The sequence below is a fragment of the Haliotis rufescens genome, unplaced genomic scaffold (assembly GCF_023055435.1).
Source record: "Haliotis rufescens isolate VD_foot unplaced genomic scaffold, xgHalRufe1.0.p SCAF_18, whole genome shotgun sequence".
Lineage (NCBI taxonomy): Eukaryota > Metazoa > Mollusca > Gastropoda > Lepetellida > Haliotidae > Haliotis > Haliotis rufescens.
This window is the reverse complement of record NW_025963868.1, coordinates 25,078,285-25,095,410: the sequence shown is the minus strand read 5'-3', so window position 1 is coordinate 25,095,410 and position 17,126 is coordinate 25,078,285. Positions and strand designations below refer to the sequence as shown.

The window sequence follows — 17,126 nt, the reverse complement described above, 5'->3', positions numbered from 1 at the left end:
CGTTGTAAACAAGTACTTGACGTTATACAACGACCCACTTTGAGGACGACGACGTCCCTCGGACGAAGGCCTGGCGAGGGCTGACCGTTATGCCACGTACACCCTTTCATAATAGATAAGCACACGAATTCCACAAACCCTGATCACGCGAGCATTTCGGGAACCAAATAAGCTATCGATCAGTATTGATTTCATGTCAATCATGACATCGATGTTGAAAGGAATTCTATCATGGTACATGGACCGTCATGTTATTTTAATGAGGGTTCCAATGCGCTGCTTAGTGATGAATGGTTATTGTAAACAAACAGTTGGAATCTGCCTGATTCTGTCTAAGACTACGTGAGATCTTTATTCTAACTCGAGCTCCCGGAGGAAATGACCAATTTGGGACATGCTCAACGGCTGTTAAACTGTATCAAAAGATCAGGTGGTCGAATACCGTAGTTCCACTACTAAAGGTAGATTGCCGCTCTTTCTTCGCCCTGCGGGGGGCACGGGTGGCCCAGTCGTCTAAGGCGCCGCGATTCGCTGTGCAGAGTTGCGTCCCTTGGGCACGCCGGAAACCTATGATTGTGGGTTCGAATCCCGGTTCGCCCCAATTATGTTTCTAGGTTTGTCAGCACCATACCCGTGCTCGTGGGTTTCACCGAAGTGGTAAACGTCTGAGACCTGCATCACTTCGGGCTTTCCTCCCACATTAAGCTGACACGCCGTGATATAACTGGAATAATGTTAAAAGCGGCGTTAAACCCAACTCACTCACTCACTCACTCTTCGCCCTGCGTATACAACAAAGAGGCCTACGTCATCCGGCTATTCCAACGCAATGCTTGGGAAACAGTGACAGATTGGGCCATACCAGTGTTCGCATCAGTTTCGGTTTTCCTCCCTCATCAAGCTGACACGTCGGGATAAAGGTGAACTACTGTTCAAAGCGGCGCTAAACCCCAAATCACTCACTCACCCATTACCTGGAGTAGTATCTGCTCGAATGCGGTTTTATTATTCCCCGAACAGTGGATCCGCTTGCATTCTAGTAATCATTCTCAACTCCCTGGGGAGTATACAACCCAAGCTGCTTACGGTCAGCTAGAGGGTTTTTACATCCACCTCACATATCGGGTACCCATTCCCTGCTGGGTAAACAGAAGCACATTTGAAGTCACTTCCCCAGGGGACATTGTGTGCTGTGAACGTTTGTCCCAGGACGTATGTTTCAAACTGGACCCATTGACACGGCCCTCAATAGCGGCTCGCGCCAAACCAAAGACCAATACCCTTTGGCCAGGCAATACCGAAAAGCTGATGACACGTGACCTTAATATGTCACAAGGACATAACCTATCTGCGCATGACAACATCGCTACCACCAGCTGAGATGTGTGAAAAAACCAAGTGACGCTAAACGTAGAAAAATAATGTAAGCCTCGTTTGGGGATGAAGCAGCGGTTGGACAATGCGCTTGATTGTTACCTTTAGACGAGGAAATACGGTAAACGGACCCTGATGTAGAGCTGGAATTGGTGTCAGCTTAAAGGCATATGTAGTGTTCCTGAACATCAAAGCCTCTCTGGGGGTCACGTGATTGTGTAAATCAATTGCAAGTCACACGTTGTTATAACGTGATGTCGTGTCGTTTTTTCATTTCGTTAACGCTTTGATTAATAGATATGCAGATAACGACAGATTGAAATGCATTATGCTGTCAAAAATAAAAGCTATCTTCACAGCAAGGTACAGGTCGTTAAACACCCAAACGGGACACGTTAAACTACCTATTTTCACTGCATGATGCTCTGAGGACATACTTAGGTTTTTTTAATTGGAATAGTTTGGGCAGAGAATTGATCGGGTTATTTCACAACATCAACTTAATGCATAATGGTATCGCGCTAGGACACTCAAACTTGGAGTGAGTAATTATGGTTTTACGCCGCTTTTAACCATATTCCAGCAATATGACACCTGAAATTGGCCTTACGCTTTGGACCCATGTGGGGAATCGAACCCGGGCCTTCGGTGCGAACCGAGCGAACGCTTTACCCACTAAACAACCCCCTCTCCCCTGTTACGCAGGATGTATGCACAGACATGTGTACAAGCGATAGCCGTCTCTCAAACTGTCAGAGCACAAGGGTCTGCATATTTACATTGTACTGAGCCTTCCATTAAGCATGTCCCGCATAAAAAACATCAGGTGTACACGAATCAAAGCATGGGAACAAATGCAGTGTTCATTGTAAGTCTTACTGTTAGATTACACAATACCAAGTATTTTTTGCTTTGTTTGTTTGTTGTTTAACGCCGCATAATCGTGTCTGGATCAGACAATCCAGTATTTGAGATGATGAGCATCGATCAACGCGAATGGGATGAGATGACATGCATCAACCAAGTCAGCGAGCCTGACCACCCGATCCCGTTAGTAGCCTTTTACGACAAGCACTGGGTGCTGAAGACCTATTCTAACCAAAGTAGCTTCGATTTTCGACCCACCCTGGTATTATTTGTAGATGTGTTAGCACCATGGCGAATCTTGGCTCTTGGAGTTCACAAAATCGTTAAACATATGACAATTTCGGCATTTTGACCACAGAACGCCGTGATTAAACTGAAATAGAACTCACTCACTCACTCCACTAAAGTCACACTATTACAGGGGGCACGGGTCGTTCAATCGCTTTAGTCGCCGACCAGCATTTTTTTTAAAATAAAATTTCTGATAGAAGAAACACAAGCATTATGAATGAAACAATGTGGAATTCTATGACCACAGATGAATTACCTAAAACATTATGCAATGTTAACCTCAACCATGTTATGTTTTAAATACTGAATACGGCTTTAAAAACTCAAAAAGACTTTTGACACATTTTTTAAATCCTCTTGAACTAGTGTTGTATACAACGAATTAAACATGTAAAAAAATTGTGTCTAGCTGTCTGTAAAGAGAACATTGTCAATTATTCTTACAAAATGTAAATTCTTATTTTTTAACTGCTTGAAACATTATTATCTTTTAAGCAATTTCTGGGACAATTCTTTTAGATAAAATACCAGCATTCATGCCGATAGTTCGTGGTTGGGTATTGAGCGGCTCTAAAAATGAGAACTCGGTGACTGCCTTTAATATGATGCACAACACGAAAAAAATCACTATCTGGATGAAATCAAATGAGAATGACCGCCAAGGCATTGTACCGACATGCGTCATGTAGATCTGTATCTACTGATTTAATCTCACGCCACGTTGCTTGACTTCACTTGGTGCATATCCAGTTCTGATAACTCTCCACGTTACTCTCATTCAAAATAACGTTTAGCCAGGATGCTAGTTATAGACTGAGTGAAAAGCGATATATTGCAAGCCCACTGTTGTCAATGGAACTTTAAAGACAGCGTTATAGTTTCTTTCTATCTTGTTTTCTGCTCAAATGGTGTTCCCGCACATACTTTGACATTTGTAGTAACTGTAACTCTGCAGTTTGTTACCTATTATTATTGTTGTTATTGTTGTTGTTGTTGTTGTTGTTGTTGTTGTTGTTGTCATCACCATTATTATTATTATTATTATTATTATTATTATTATCATTATTATTATTTATTAATAATAATATCATTAATATTATTTCAAAATGTCAACCGGCAATGATTGACAGGGAAGAATTTTCCTATAGATATTAGCTTCCGGGCAGAGGGATAGTCTAGTGGTTACAGCGTTCGCTCGTCACGCCGAAGACCCGGGTTCGATTCCAGGATTGGGTACAATGTGTGAAGCCCATTTCTGGTGTCCCCCGCCGTGATATTGTTGGAATATTGCTGAAACCGCCCTTTGGCAAAGAGTTCTGTGATTATGAAAACGGTTTTGATGCTTTTATATTACCACAAAACATTACAACGTCGAAACCTAGACTTGATCACAGTCCCTTGTTCATTTCGAAATTGGGTTGTCAGTTTTTTTGTATTGGGGAAGGCATCGTTTGTTTGTTTGTTTGTTTGTTGTTTAACGCCGCACTCATCACTATTCCTGCTATATGACGGCGACCTGTAAATAATCGAGTCTGGACCAGACAATCCAGTGACTGAGCATCATACATCGATATATCATGAGCATCGATACACGCAATTTGGATACGATGACGTGCATCAACAAAGTCAACATGCCTGACCACCCGATCCCGTTAGTCGCCTCTTACGACAAGCATAGTCGCCTTTTACGGCAAGCATGGGTTGCTGAAGAACTGGAAGGCACCGTCCGGATAATACAGATATCAACGTGTCCACAATTAACCCAAATAAACGTCTTCAAAAATATCCTTTTGAAGATTGATTAACATGTACATGGTCAAGAATATATGGTTAACACACCAAGGGTTACATATAAACAACCAAGCAATCAGAACAAACTACGCCACAAATAGGTTCAGAGGCCAGCGGTCAGCTCTGGAAGTGACATCTTTACCTTGTTACCACCATGTGTGTGTGTGTTGCCATGTGTGTGAATGTGTGTTGACACACGTGTGGAGCAGGGCTTTTAGCGTCGGTGTGTTGGGAACTAACAAAGAAGTGATAAGTACCGCAACACAATGGCCGCCTGTGACTGGAAATAGCCGGGTGAGTGATGGACCTCAGCTAGGAGACACTTATGACGTGGAGTGTCACGAGACCATGGTCCACCTCCACTTAAGATAATGAACCAGGCGTTTAGCTTGGTTCGGGGTCATTGTTAAAGTGTATACATTGTGTTGATACATAACAGGTTTTCTAAAGAATGGTATGCAGGGGAATGTCTTGATAATGTGTGTTCGTTTGATTTGTGTTGAGTTTGCTCGAAGGCAATAGAGACTGTACGTGTGATAACGATAACGGATTTATATAGATATTATTTACAAGCAGATGTACTCCGAAATCACATATTCTTGAAGATTTAGATGTCTTATAGGTGAGGTGAAATGGGTGAACTAGGTGAATGTACGTGTGTGTGTGTGTGGCTGCTTGTACTAGTCCGGACTGATGCCGATTTATAGTGCTAGCTCACTGAGATACCATGCCGCAGTGAATACCCCACTCAGACACAGTATACTGACTCCGAGCCGACCAGTCCTTGTTTTAGCCCCTTAATGCCGAGCGCCAGACAGGGTAACAACAAGTACAATCTTTTAACGGCTTTTGGAATGACGCGGCCGGGAATCGAACCCCGGACCTTCCGCTCTCCAGGTGGACGCTCTACCACTAGACCACGGAGGCGGTCAGATGTCTTATAGTTGTCATCAGTGGTGAAGGATATTCGCGAACACCTGGTGTCATCGACTATTTCATAGTGACTCATAAAGACATGCTTATGATATTGTCGGAATCGCACAATCGACTCTGCTGTTGACAGAGTGTTTGGGTATGGTTCTACGCCGCTTTAGGGAAATATTCCAGCAATATCCCGACGGGGGGAGACCAAAAATCGGCTTCACACATTGTACCCATGTGGAGAATCGAACCCGGACCTTGATGCCCCCGACGTGTTTTAACCACTATTGCCCTGTGTGCTGCAAAAGAACCACCTCGCCCGAAAGCAGATGACCAGATGGTTGAAACACGAATGCGCTCGTACACCCGAAACACAAGTGTCAAATTGTGTATTGTCACCCTGGGCTGGTGACTTAGTTCAAATGTGCTTCTGTTCGCCCTGCGGGTAATGGGTACCAGATATGTGAGGTGGATGTAAGCTGGATGATGGTAATGATAATAACAATAATAAGAAGAAGAAGAAGAAGAAGAAGAAGAAGAATGATGATGCTGATGATGATGATCCCACAATCGTCGTTATACAAGTGCAATAATATTGATAAAAATAATAACAACAATAATAAGAAGAAGAAGAATGATGATGATGATGATGATGATGATGATGATGATGATGATGATGATGATCCCCTCAATCGTCGTTATACAAGTGCAATAATATTGATAAAAATAAAAACAATAATAATAAGAAGAAGAAGAATGATGATGATGATGATGATGATGATGATGATGATCCCCTCAATCGTCGTTATACAAGTGCAATAATATTGATAAAAATAAAAACAATAATAATAAGAAGAAGAAGAATGATGATGATGATGATGATGATGATCCCCTCAATCGTCGTTATACAAGTGCAATACTATTGATAAAAATAAAAACAATAATAATAATAAGAAGAAGAATGATGATGATGATGATGATGATGATGATGATGATGATGATCCCCTCAATCGTCGTTATACAAGTGCAATAATATTGATAAAAATAAAAACAATAATAATAAGAAGAAGAATGATGATGATGATGATGATGATGATGATGATGATGATGATGATGATGATCCCCTCAATCGTCGTTATACAAGTGCAATAATATTGATAAAAATAAAAACAATAATAATAATAAGAAGAAGAATGATGATGATGATGATGATGATGATGATGATGATGATGATGATGATGATCCCCTCAATCGTCGTTATACAAGTGCAATAATATTGATAAAAATAAAAACAATAATAATAAGAAGAAGAAGAATGATGATGATGATGATGATCCCCACAATCGTCGTTATACAAGTGCAATAATATTGATAAAAATAAAAACAATAATAATAAGAAGAAGAAGAATGATGATGATGATGATGATGATGATCCCCACAATCGTCGTTATACAAGTGCAATAATATTGAACGCGACGTTAAGCCCTATTACATCCTTGAACAAATTTAAATTTACAATTTTAATTCTTGACAGGTTATTATAAAATATCCGGCTAAATTCATGTCCCGTTAGACATTTACAATAGCTGCACGGTGAGACTGCTTCACTCCAACACACATGAATTGTGTGTTTGTGTGTTCGTTGTTCAACACCACAGTCAGCAATATTCCAGTTATATCTGACCTATTCCAACCCGGATCTTCATGGGCACAAGCATGCATGAAAATAACTCAGTCTGCCCCGCCTGGTCCGTGTTGATAATTGGATTGTTGTGTACGATCAATCTGTAACACCCTGTTGTTCATTTCTTCATGGGCATTAAAACAGCTGAGATGAAACGTGTGTGCGTACGTGCCTAAGTGCATGCGTATAACACTATGTTGTCAATATTTTCATGGGCATTAAAACACTTGAGATGAAACGTGTGTGCGTACGTGCCTAAGTGCATGCGTATAACACTATGTTGTCAATATCTCATGGGCATTAAACAGCTGAGATGAAACGTATGTGCGTGCGTGCCTAAGTGCATGCGTATAACACTATGTTGTCAATATTTTCATGGGCATTAAACAGCTGAGATGAAACGTGTGTGCGTACGTGCCTAAGTGCATGCGTATAACACTATGTTGTCAATATTTTCATGGGCATTAAAACAGCTGAAATGAAACGTATGTGCGTGCGTGCCTAAGTGCATGCGTAGAACACTATGTTGTCAATATTTTCATGGGCATTAAAACAGCTGAGATGAAACGTGTGTGCGTGCGTGCCTAAGTGCATGCGTATAACACTATGTTGTCAATATTTCCATGGGCATTAAAACAGCTGAGATGAAACGTGTGTGCGTGCGTGCCTAAGTGCATGCGTATAACACAGTACTACATTGTCAATATTTCCATGGGCATTAAAACAGCTGAGATGAAACGTGTGTGCGTGCGTGCATGCGTATAACACTATGTTGTCTCCTTGGGCATTAAAACAGCTGAGTCGGTCCGTGCGTGCTTATTAGTACTTATGCCGGTTCATTGTGCACAGGGAGCAGGGATGGCCCAATCGTTTAAGGCGCCGCGATTCGCTGTGCAGATTTGCGTCCCTTGGGCAAGCCAGAAACCTATGATTGTGTGTTCGAATCCCGGTTCGCCCCGGATATGTTTCTAGGTTTGCCAGCACCATACCTGTGCTCGTGGGTTTCACCGAAGTGGTAAACGTCTGAGACCTGCATCACTTCGGGCTTTCCTTCCTCATTAAGCTGACACGCCGTGATCTAACTGGAACACTGTTAAAAGCGGCGTTAAACCCAACTCACTCACTCAATCACTCACTCATAGTGGACACCGATTGTGATACCGTGTTGCAGTTTAACGCAGATACCCCACTTAGACACAGCATGCTGACTTCAAATCCTTGTTTTATTTCCTGAATGTCGAGCGCGAAGCATGGTAACCATCTTTTAACTTCGCTTGGTGTGACACGGCTTGGGATCGAACCTTCAACCTTCCGCTCTCCGGGCAGACGCTTTACCCACGGCCTTAAGATGAGATAAGATAACACTTTATTATCTCGAAGGACATTTGGGTTACATCAGCACAAGGTCTCAACTTATTGGTAACAACACACGCAAATAAATCAATCAATAAGCTGAAACGGTCTGTCTTACGGCGGCCGTCTCGTTAAAACGGCACCAATCTAGTCGGTCGTGACAAGTGGTTTGGTGTGTACATAGTTGGGAGAGTGATCAGTGTGTAAAGACATATAAGTTTGGAGTATCACAATTATTGAGGAAGAGAATTTATGGATGTCAACTTCATTATAATGAGGAACACAACGTTTCGGAGTATATGCTTACTCCTTTATTCACTTGGTGAAGGCGTAAGTATATACTCCGATCCTAAACGTTGTGTTCCTCATAAAAAAGAAGTTGATATCCATAAATTCTTTTCCTCATGTGTATCACTTCTAAATGCCTTTCAAAGACTTGATCACAATCATTGGCCAAGTTTCAGTTATCGAATAAATGGGACAATACTTTAAGATATTTAAATGTAAATATCTTGATATAAACGCCCCGTTGTTTGAAACAAATAACCTAAAGCTTACAGGAAATATTGAAAAAAATATGTGCGCCTCAGGTTTTAGAGGAAAAATGAATGTTTGTTCACTAACAAAATCAGTGTCCTGAAATTTCTGTTGTTATGGATACATGCAATTTGTTTCATCCTTTCTGAGAAATAATTCTGTACACTGGTTAAAAATGTTGACAATATTAGGGGAGGTTTAGTCTATTATGAAAAAATAAGTAGTGTAGGATTTTCTTTTTTCATTTTAATACGTAGTGTAGGATTTATGTTTTTATAATACGTTTGTTTTTATGATAATATCTCGCAAAAACTATGTAGTGTATGGATCATTTCTTCATTTTTTTTAATGTTTTATTTAAAAAATAGGTAATAATATGATCAAACGATCAAGATTTAATCTCCAGTTTGACATCTTACATTCCAAAAACACGGATGTAAACACATTTTTTTACGGTTTTTAAGTCAGCTCGTGAATGCAGTGTGTATCGAACTAAACATGCTCATGACGTAAGAAGGATTGGCAAAGCCCATTGCGTAACAAAATATACACATATGGCATGTTAGTTTTCTTGATAGACTAGGGATCCTGTACTCTTACAAACAATGCTTATTTGTGTTGGACAATGTTTACCACTTGAAACTAATCGCACAACGTAACGCATTAGCATGCTGGTTACAATGTACGGTGGTAGCTTGTAGCCACAGCTTATAGAACTACAGATCGTGCCAACATGCCCTCGACAAGACGAAAAATATAATGAGTTGATCAAACATAGATTTTATATCAGAGCAAAACATGAAAGATCAAACATGGCTTAAAATTAATCTCCGACTCGGCCTTGGAGCGACACAGCGGCATAAATGACGTATAAGTCTCTCTGCCATGACATTCATTGCTACTTAGTTGAAATAATTTGCATGAAATTAGAATCAGATGTTGTTCGAACTGTTAAAACTATATTGAGTGGTTACCATAGTAACAGCGCCCCAGTAATAATGCATAGGTTTCATATGTTTTGTACTTGCCTTCGATTCGTGATATCCGTGCAGAAAGGCCAAGCACACATACTGTGGAACGAAACCTCGTTAACCTGGACGATCGGTTGGTGGAATAGTTTGAATTTAAGCATTCCCGGTTTGGGGAATAATATCCGTTTGATTCTAAACGCTTACATACATGCCGATATGTAATCGCCCGGAAGCCGGGTTTTCCGGTTTGACGGGGACTTCACTTACGAGATTCGCTGTACAGTACTCAAATGGTGAAATGGATAAACGTACAAGAAATTATTATTATTATTATTATTATTATTATTATTATTATTATTATTATTATTATTATTTGATGACTGATACAGGTTCATTGAGAGCACACAGGGACATTGTGTTTTGTTTTATTTTAAATTATTTGCTTCATACATACCTCACACACTTTAAAATCCTATATAATTCTTATCATGTTGTAACTTCGCCAACATTCCTGAGACAGTTTGAGCCTGTTCGTAACGCTATTCGAAATTATAGATTCCACCGACGACAGCAGCATGTTCTGGAAACTGGAATAAATTGAATAAATTGGTTTGCGCTTCTTGATAATTATGAAAACGATACGTGGGGTCATTTGTTTACCAATACTTATGTACCTCATAACAACAGAGGAGACGTTCAGCTTTAATACGTCTAGTCTCCCCCGACAGTGTGATCAAGCGTTGAAACAGGCGTGGACTTAACGCTCTGGTGTTTCCTGACGAGATAACGCCAGAACGAGGCTTGGCCTGTGCGGGTATATATAAAATCTGAAATTGTTAAAATGTGTAAAGTGTAATGTCTGCTCGACCATGTTGAGCCGGCGGGATAAGTGGTTATTTTTTACGTGTGTATTTGTCTCGCTCGGGGCCTGCCGTGGGGGCGGTGAGTACAATCTGCATGTTGTAATAACAAATTAATTTGTATAATGTTTCGTGTAGGATAAAATGTATTCCTAACAAATCATTTTATTATATCTAATATAAGTTGAAAGTTATATTTTAACCCTTTTTAACCCATGTAGTTTGTACATGTGCGGCTTGTTTTTACCATATATGAAGGCTATGGGTATTTTGTGTTTTCAAATGATGCTTTAAGAAATTATTCTGATTGCTTATAGTTAATTTCGAAAACGTAATTTTGTTGTTAGCGTAAATAATGAATAATCTTTAAAAAGGCGTTGAAAGAACGCAATGAAGGCTATCCCATTAATGGATATATAATATACTCGAAGTAGGCTGTTTGAGTCATCCAGGCGTACATGTTTGATTAAAGTCATTTATGAATATGGTGGAGCACCTTAGTTTTATAAACACAAACAATATAATTATTAAATTAATGATGCCGCATTCGGAATCTGAATGAACATGAATGTTAATGAGGTTCTTCTTTTTGTGTAACCCTTTGACATAAACATGTAGTTAAAATACCACTATTGTTACTACACAATATATATATGTACATATATATGAACCTATGTTCCATCATGTTATACTAGACCGCCTCCGTGGTTCTAATGGTACAGCGTCTGGTAGTGAGTGAGTAAGGTAGTGGGTTCGATCCCCGGCCGTGTCATACCAAAAGACGTTAAAAATGGCACTAAGGGGCTGAAACAAGGACTGGTTGGCTCGGAGTCAGTAAACTGTGTCTAAGTGGGGTATTCATGTAACACTGCGGTGGACTAGCACTATAAAATCGGCATTAGTCCTGACTAGGACAAGCAGTCACACTCACGCGTGCATACACGTCGATATAAAAGTGCAATATATTTGAACACGACGTTAAACCCCATTTCACCTCACCTCACCTCACCTCACCTCACCTCACCTCACCTCACACTAGGCGGGAATCCCAGTTCAGGGAAGGCTACTGAATCACGAAGGTCAGGGATCGATATCGATTCCCTAATTGGAAGCCAATTCTTTTCATCCAATAGGTCGATTTGATTGAAATAGTGTCACATGCGTATTAAACAAACATCTCACAAAGTTAAAGTGTTTATGTGTAGATTATCCCATGGTGATAACCGACCTCGCATTGAATCATAAATATCTAAATGGAAATCAGATGCACATCTTTAAAAAGACATATACCAGATTATTGTTAGGAGAGCTGACACGAACTTTCAACATGTTCAGCCCAAACGTTGAGAACCGAGTCAGAATCAAGTTAATATATTTTGTATATTATGATGGTGTTTGGGCCCTGTTATCACTGATGGATTGCACATGTTCTACGCCCATCAGGGAACCCATTACAGAAATCTGTTTCTATCAAAGACATTTGTCCAGAACTTGATGTTTATAGAAACATAATTGGTTGCAATTGTTGACATAACGCTCGTCTGGTTATATTGGCATCATAACAATATAATGTACATCATGTGATATATTTTGCCACACGTAACCAGCAAATACACAGGCGAGACACAAATGGCGATTGGAGTTTTTAAGTAGCAAAAGTAAGAGAATATTTGATAATATCATATCATTAAAAAGAGGATAGAACTCTCTACCACTACAACTACAACAACCACTACCACCAGCACCACCACCACCACTACCACCACCACCACTACCTACACCACCACCACCACTACCACTACCACTACCACTTCCACTACCACCACCACTACCACTTCCACTACCACCACCACTACCACTACCACTACCACAACCACTACCACAACCACTACCACTACTACCACCACCATCACCACTACCACTACCACCACCACCACCAACACCACCACTACCACCACCACTACCACTACCACTACCACCACCACTACCACCACCACCACTACCACTACCACTACCACTACCACTACCACAACCACTACCACAACCACAACCACTACCACTACCACCACCACCATCACAACTACCACTAACACCACCACCACCACCACCACCACTACCACTACCACCACCACCACCACTACCACCACCACCACCACTACCACCACCACCACTACCACTACCACTACCACTACCACAACCACTACCACAACCACAACCACTACCACTACCACCACCACCATCACAACTACCACTACCACCACCACCACCACCACCACCACTACCACTACCACCACCACCACCACTACCACCACCACTACCACTACCACTTACCCGTGAAGATCCGGGGTAGAATAGGTCTTCAGCAACCCATGATTGCCGTAAAAGGCGACTATGCTTGTCCCAAAAGGCGACCAAAGGGATCGGGTGGACAGGCTCGCGACTTGGTTGATGCATGTTATCGTATCCCAACTGCGTGGGTCGATGCTTATGATGTCAATCTATTCCATACTGGATAATTTACAGACCGCCTCCATATAGCTGGAATATTGCTGAGTGCGGCATTAAATAACAACAATAACTACTACTACTACTACTACTACTACTACTTCTACTACTGCTGCTGCTGCTGCTGCTGCTGCTACTACTACTACTATTGCAGCTTTAACTACTACTACCTCATGAAACCTCTGTGTTGCTGTTTATTAATTGCTATCTAATTAATTGCTATCCGACAGTGGTATTATGTGCTTGGACCATGTTGAACTAACAACAATAGGTGGTGAGCCGTGCTCATAGATCTTGCAGGACATCGCTCGCGTTTGATTTTTCTTTGTTTGCTGGTTGACGCCTCACTCAGCAGTATTTCACTTCTGACCCGGATCTCCACGGGGCCAGTTGCCTTGAGTTATCGTGTGACTGTTTACGACATCATTAAACAGTGTCAAGATGTGCAGTTATCGGCATTCCTCAAACGCGAGTGGTCTGTGCAGATCCGGGTTAGAATTGGTCTTCAGCAACCCATGCTTGCCGTATGGGTGACGTGATCGGGTGGTCAGGCTCGCTGACTTGGTTGATGCATGTCATCGTATCCCAATATTGCGTAGATCGGTGCTCATGATATCAGTCACTTGATTGTCTGGTCCACACTCGATTATTTACTGACCGCCGTGATGAGGCTGAAATATTGCTGAGTGCGGCGCAAAACAAAATTCACTCCTTAAAAGGGGCGAAACCCGGTAAAAACATTGGTATGGTACTGTTAAGACAAATGCCCATGATAGAGACGACCTGAGATTCGAATCAAGTACATTAGTGAGTGAGTGAGTATGGTTTTACGCCGCTTTTAGCAATATTCAAGCAATATCACGGCGGGAGACACCAGAAATGGGCTTCACACATTCAAGTACATTAACGATCAACATAATATATACGGTGTAAATATACTCTCCAAACAAAGAAACGCAAAAATGATATTTTTGACCATAAAAGAAACATTAGCAGACCAAAGGGTGCACAATGAAGAGGTTTAATGTGCACCTGGTGTCAGTGACAAATTTCCCGGATAAAAATGATCACAACAAGGACATGCAATCCATTAGTCGGCAAACACGTACGATTAAAAAAACCGCACCCAGTGCATTAACAAAAGGGCCATGGAGCTGCACGTACTGCACTTGCAGCAGCACTATGAACGCTATTTAAGTGCAGGGTTTTTGATTGCCTGGCATCTGCGTCAATCGAACAGTGACAGTTCAACAACATGCCAGCATTAACAGAAGTGCAATGAAACAACGTCATAGGCCGCTTGCAGGCAGGTGAATCCCGATCAGCTGTCGTCAGGGTTTTCAATGCAGCTCCCAGCACCATCGTAAGGCTATGGGATCGGTTTCAAAAGCATGGTCAACACGTGATCGGCCAATGTCGGGATGACCAAGAGTAACCATCCCGTCCAAGATGGCTACATCCGACTGCGCCACCTACGTGAAAGGACGACCCCAGACATCTCAACCGCATCCTAAATACCCGGACTGCGCAGAATCTACGACCAGACCGTACGAAACGGTTATGTGCCCTAATGCCAGTCACGTTCTTTTGAAATGATCTAAAATATAGCTATAAATATTCTCCACCTCATTGCACATTTCACAGAATTGCAATTTTAATGATGTCGTTGTTTCATAACGTTGTTTAATGACAACGGCTACCGATGTAGGTACACGTCTCGAAAGCAAAGATCAAAGGCAACAAAGGTTATAGTGTCGTGGTCCTTTTTAACGCACATGGCACATAAATATTTATTGGTGGACGTTTTACAAGATATGACCACGGTGCTCAATAGGTGCTTGCGTTGTTTATAGGAGATCAAGGGTGAAGTACTCAGACGCCTATGAAAGACCAGTGTTGGGTCTTGGACTTCCGACACAACGGGTTAACACAACAAGGGAGCTGAGGGTGATTGAAGTTCGTTTTTGATGATGTTATGTGGTATATGGGTTCTAGACAATTGCGAGAGTATAAAGGATGCCCTATAATATTACCTCTCTGCTGAAGAGGTTCATGACCTTGCTTGACCCCTTCGCTCTGTTAACGTTTTTATTGCGTAAACAGCTTAAATTCGTCTTTGGTCATAAAAAATGATTAGGGTAAAGGTTTAATTATTGATGTGTGCATTGCCAGCTGACTTGTTATCACACATTTTTACATTTTTTGTGTTCCTGTTCATACGAAGCGTATACAAAGTCACGGGCATTATTGCGATGTTGAAAACAATAATTTTATATCATTTAAAACGACAAGGCCTATTTAGACAGGTATACACTATTCAGACAGATAAATCACCTTTCAGATAGGTATACACTATTCAGACATATAAGACATATTCTGACAGGCATCAACTCTTCAGACAGATTAAACACTTTTGTGATAGGTATACACTATTCAGACATATAAGACATATTCTGACAGGCATCAACTCTTTAGAGAAGTTTAACACTATTCCAATAGACATAAGGTGAGGTGAAATTAGGTTTAACGTCGCGTCCACTTGTATAACGTGTGTATGTGTATGTGTGTGCGTGTGTGTGTGCGTTTGCGTGTGCGTGTGCGTGTGCGTGTGCGTGTGCGTGTGTGTGTCTGTGTGTGTGTCTGCTTGTACTAGTCCGGACTAATGCCGATTGATAGTGCTAGCTCACTGAGATACCGTGCCGCAGTTTAACATGAATACCCCACTCAGACACAGCATACTGACTCCGAGCCGACCAGACCTTGTTTTAGCCCCTTTATGTCGAGCGCCAGACAGGGTAACAACAAGTACCATCTTTAAACGTCTTTTGGTATGACGCGGCCGGGGATCGAACCCGGACGCTCTACCACTATACTACGGAGGCGGTCCAAATAGTCATAAGCTATTCACACATGCTGCAGATATCACATAATTGAAAAGGTATATATATATATATATATATATATATAGTTATATAGTTATATAGTAATATGTAGTTATACCTATCTTAATATTTAAAACCTATTTTGATTATACCTGTCAGTTGTACCTCAAGTGTATATAATTATATATATAGGACATATCATTGGAAAACAACAAAGCGTTTTGTATACAACGTCCGTTAAAAAATAATACAAACCACGTTTTTGAATACTAAAGCGATCTTAGCTTATCTAAGTCGAAGTATTTACACAGGTCCCTTCAACTTCGGTATTTAACTGTATTTGTGCACGTATTTTTCTAACAATCACGCGTGTCTGTCGTTCGTTTACGGGACATGTCGGATAACCAGCGGCAGCATTTATCGTGTTCGCTGACACGGATATTTTACACGTCAGCAAGTTGCGAATGTTACAAGCTTACACGCTGACATATCATGGCCTGTGGAACCACATTCAGGTGTGCAACACAGAGAACAGGTTATATGAGTGTAACATTATCTGGGAATGAAATAAGATATACTTATTATACTCCATACGGTCGCACACACATGCTAAATAACGGATACACCAGTCATGTTGCAATGAGTGTCTGTGTAACGGGGTCAGGGCTTGGGGTATCGTGTTTAAGAGAGCTGACAATATCCCTCCTATATCACAGCTGATATATGTTTTTTTGTTTGTAGGAACCATTCTTAAACAGTATTCATGCTGCTGATTGCCGCTATATCTCATCCAGATATCTTGAGGTGTTATTTAGAGCGAAACCTGCTTTATCTGGACTATGTCCTTACCAATGAAATGGTCCGGATAAGCAAGTGTCCGGATAAAAGTATATTGAACTGCCTTTGTATGTATGCACACGTTCATGTAATCATCCGGTTTGAGAAGTTTCCAGGCTAATGGGGTTTCACTGTATAAAGATGTAATCACGGTCCAAGCTACACTTGGTAATGTCATTTCTGTGAGGTGAGATGGGGCGTTCAAGATTATTGCACTTACATAGCTACGTGCCTGCACGTGTGTGTCTGGACT

General features: G+C 41.2%; 1 protein-coding gene across 3 annotated transcripts in view; it reads left to right on the top strand.

Annotated features, from left to right (window-relative positions):
- LOC124132985 (fibrocystin-L-like) overlaps nt 1–17,126 on the top strand; it is a 153,579-nt gene that overhangs the window by 22,693 nt on the left and 113,760 nt on the right. Inside the window, exon 1 of one of the 3 annotated variants that reach the window (XM_048398464.1) lies at nt 10,617–10,731. The exons of the other annotated variants lie outside the window; for them this stretch is intronic. Within the exon in view, the coding sequence (XP_048254421.1) occupies nt 10,659–10,731 (73 nt within the window). The 5' untranslated portion in view covers nt 10,617–10,658. Of the gene's footprint in view, nt 1–10,616; nt 10,732–17,126 lie in introns of those variants that run through there. 3 annotated transcript variants of the gene reach the window in all.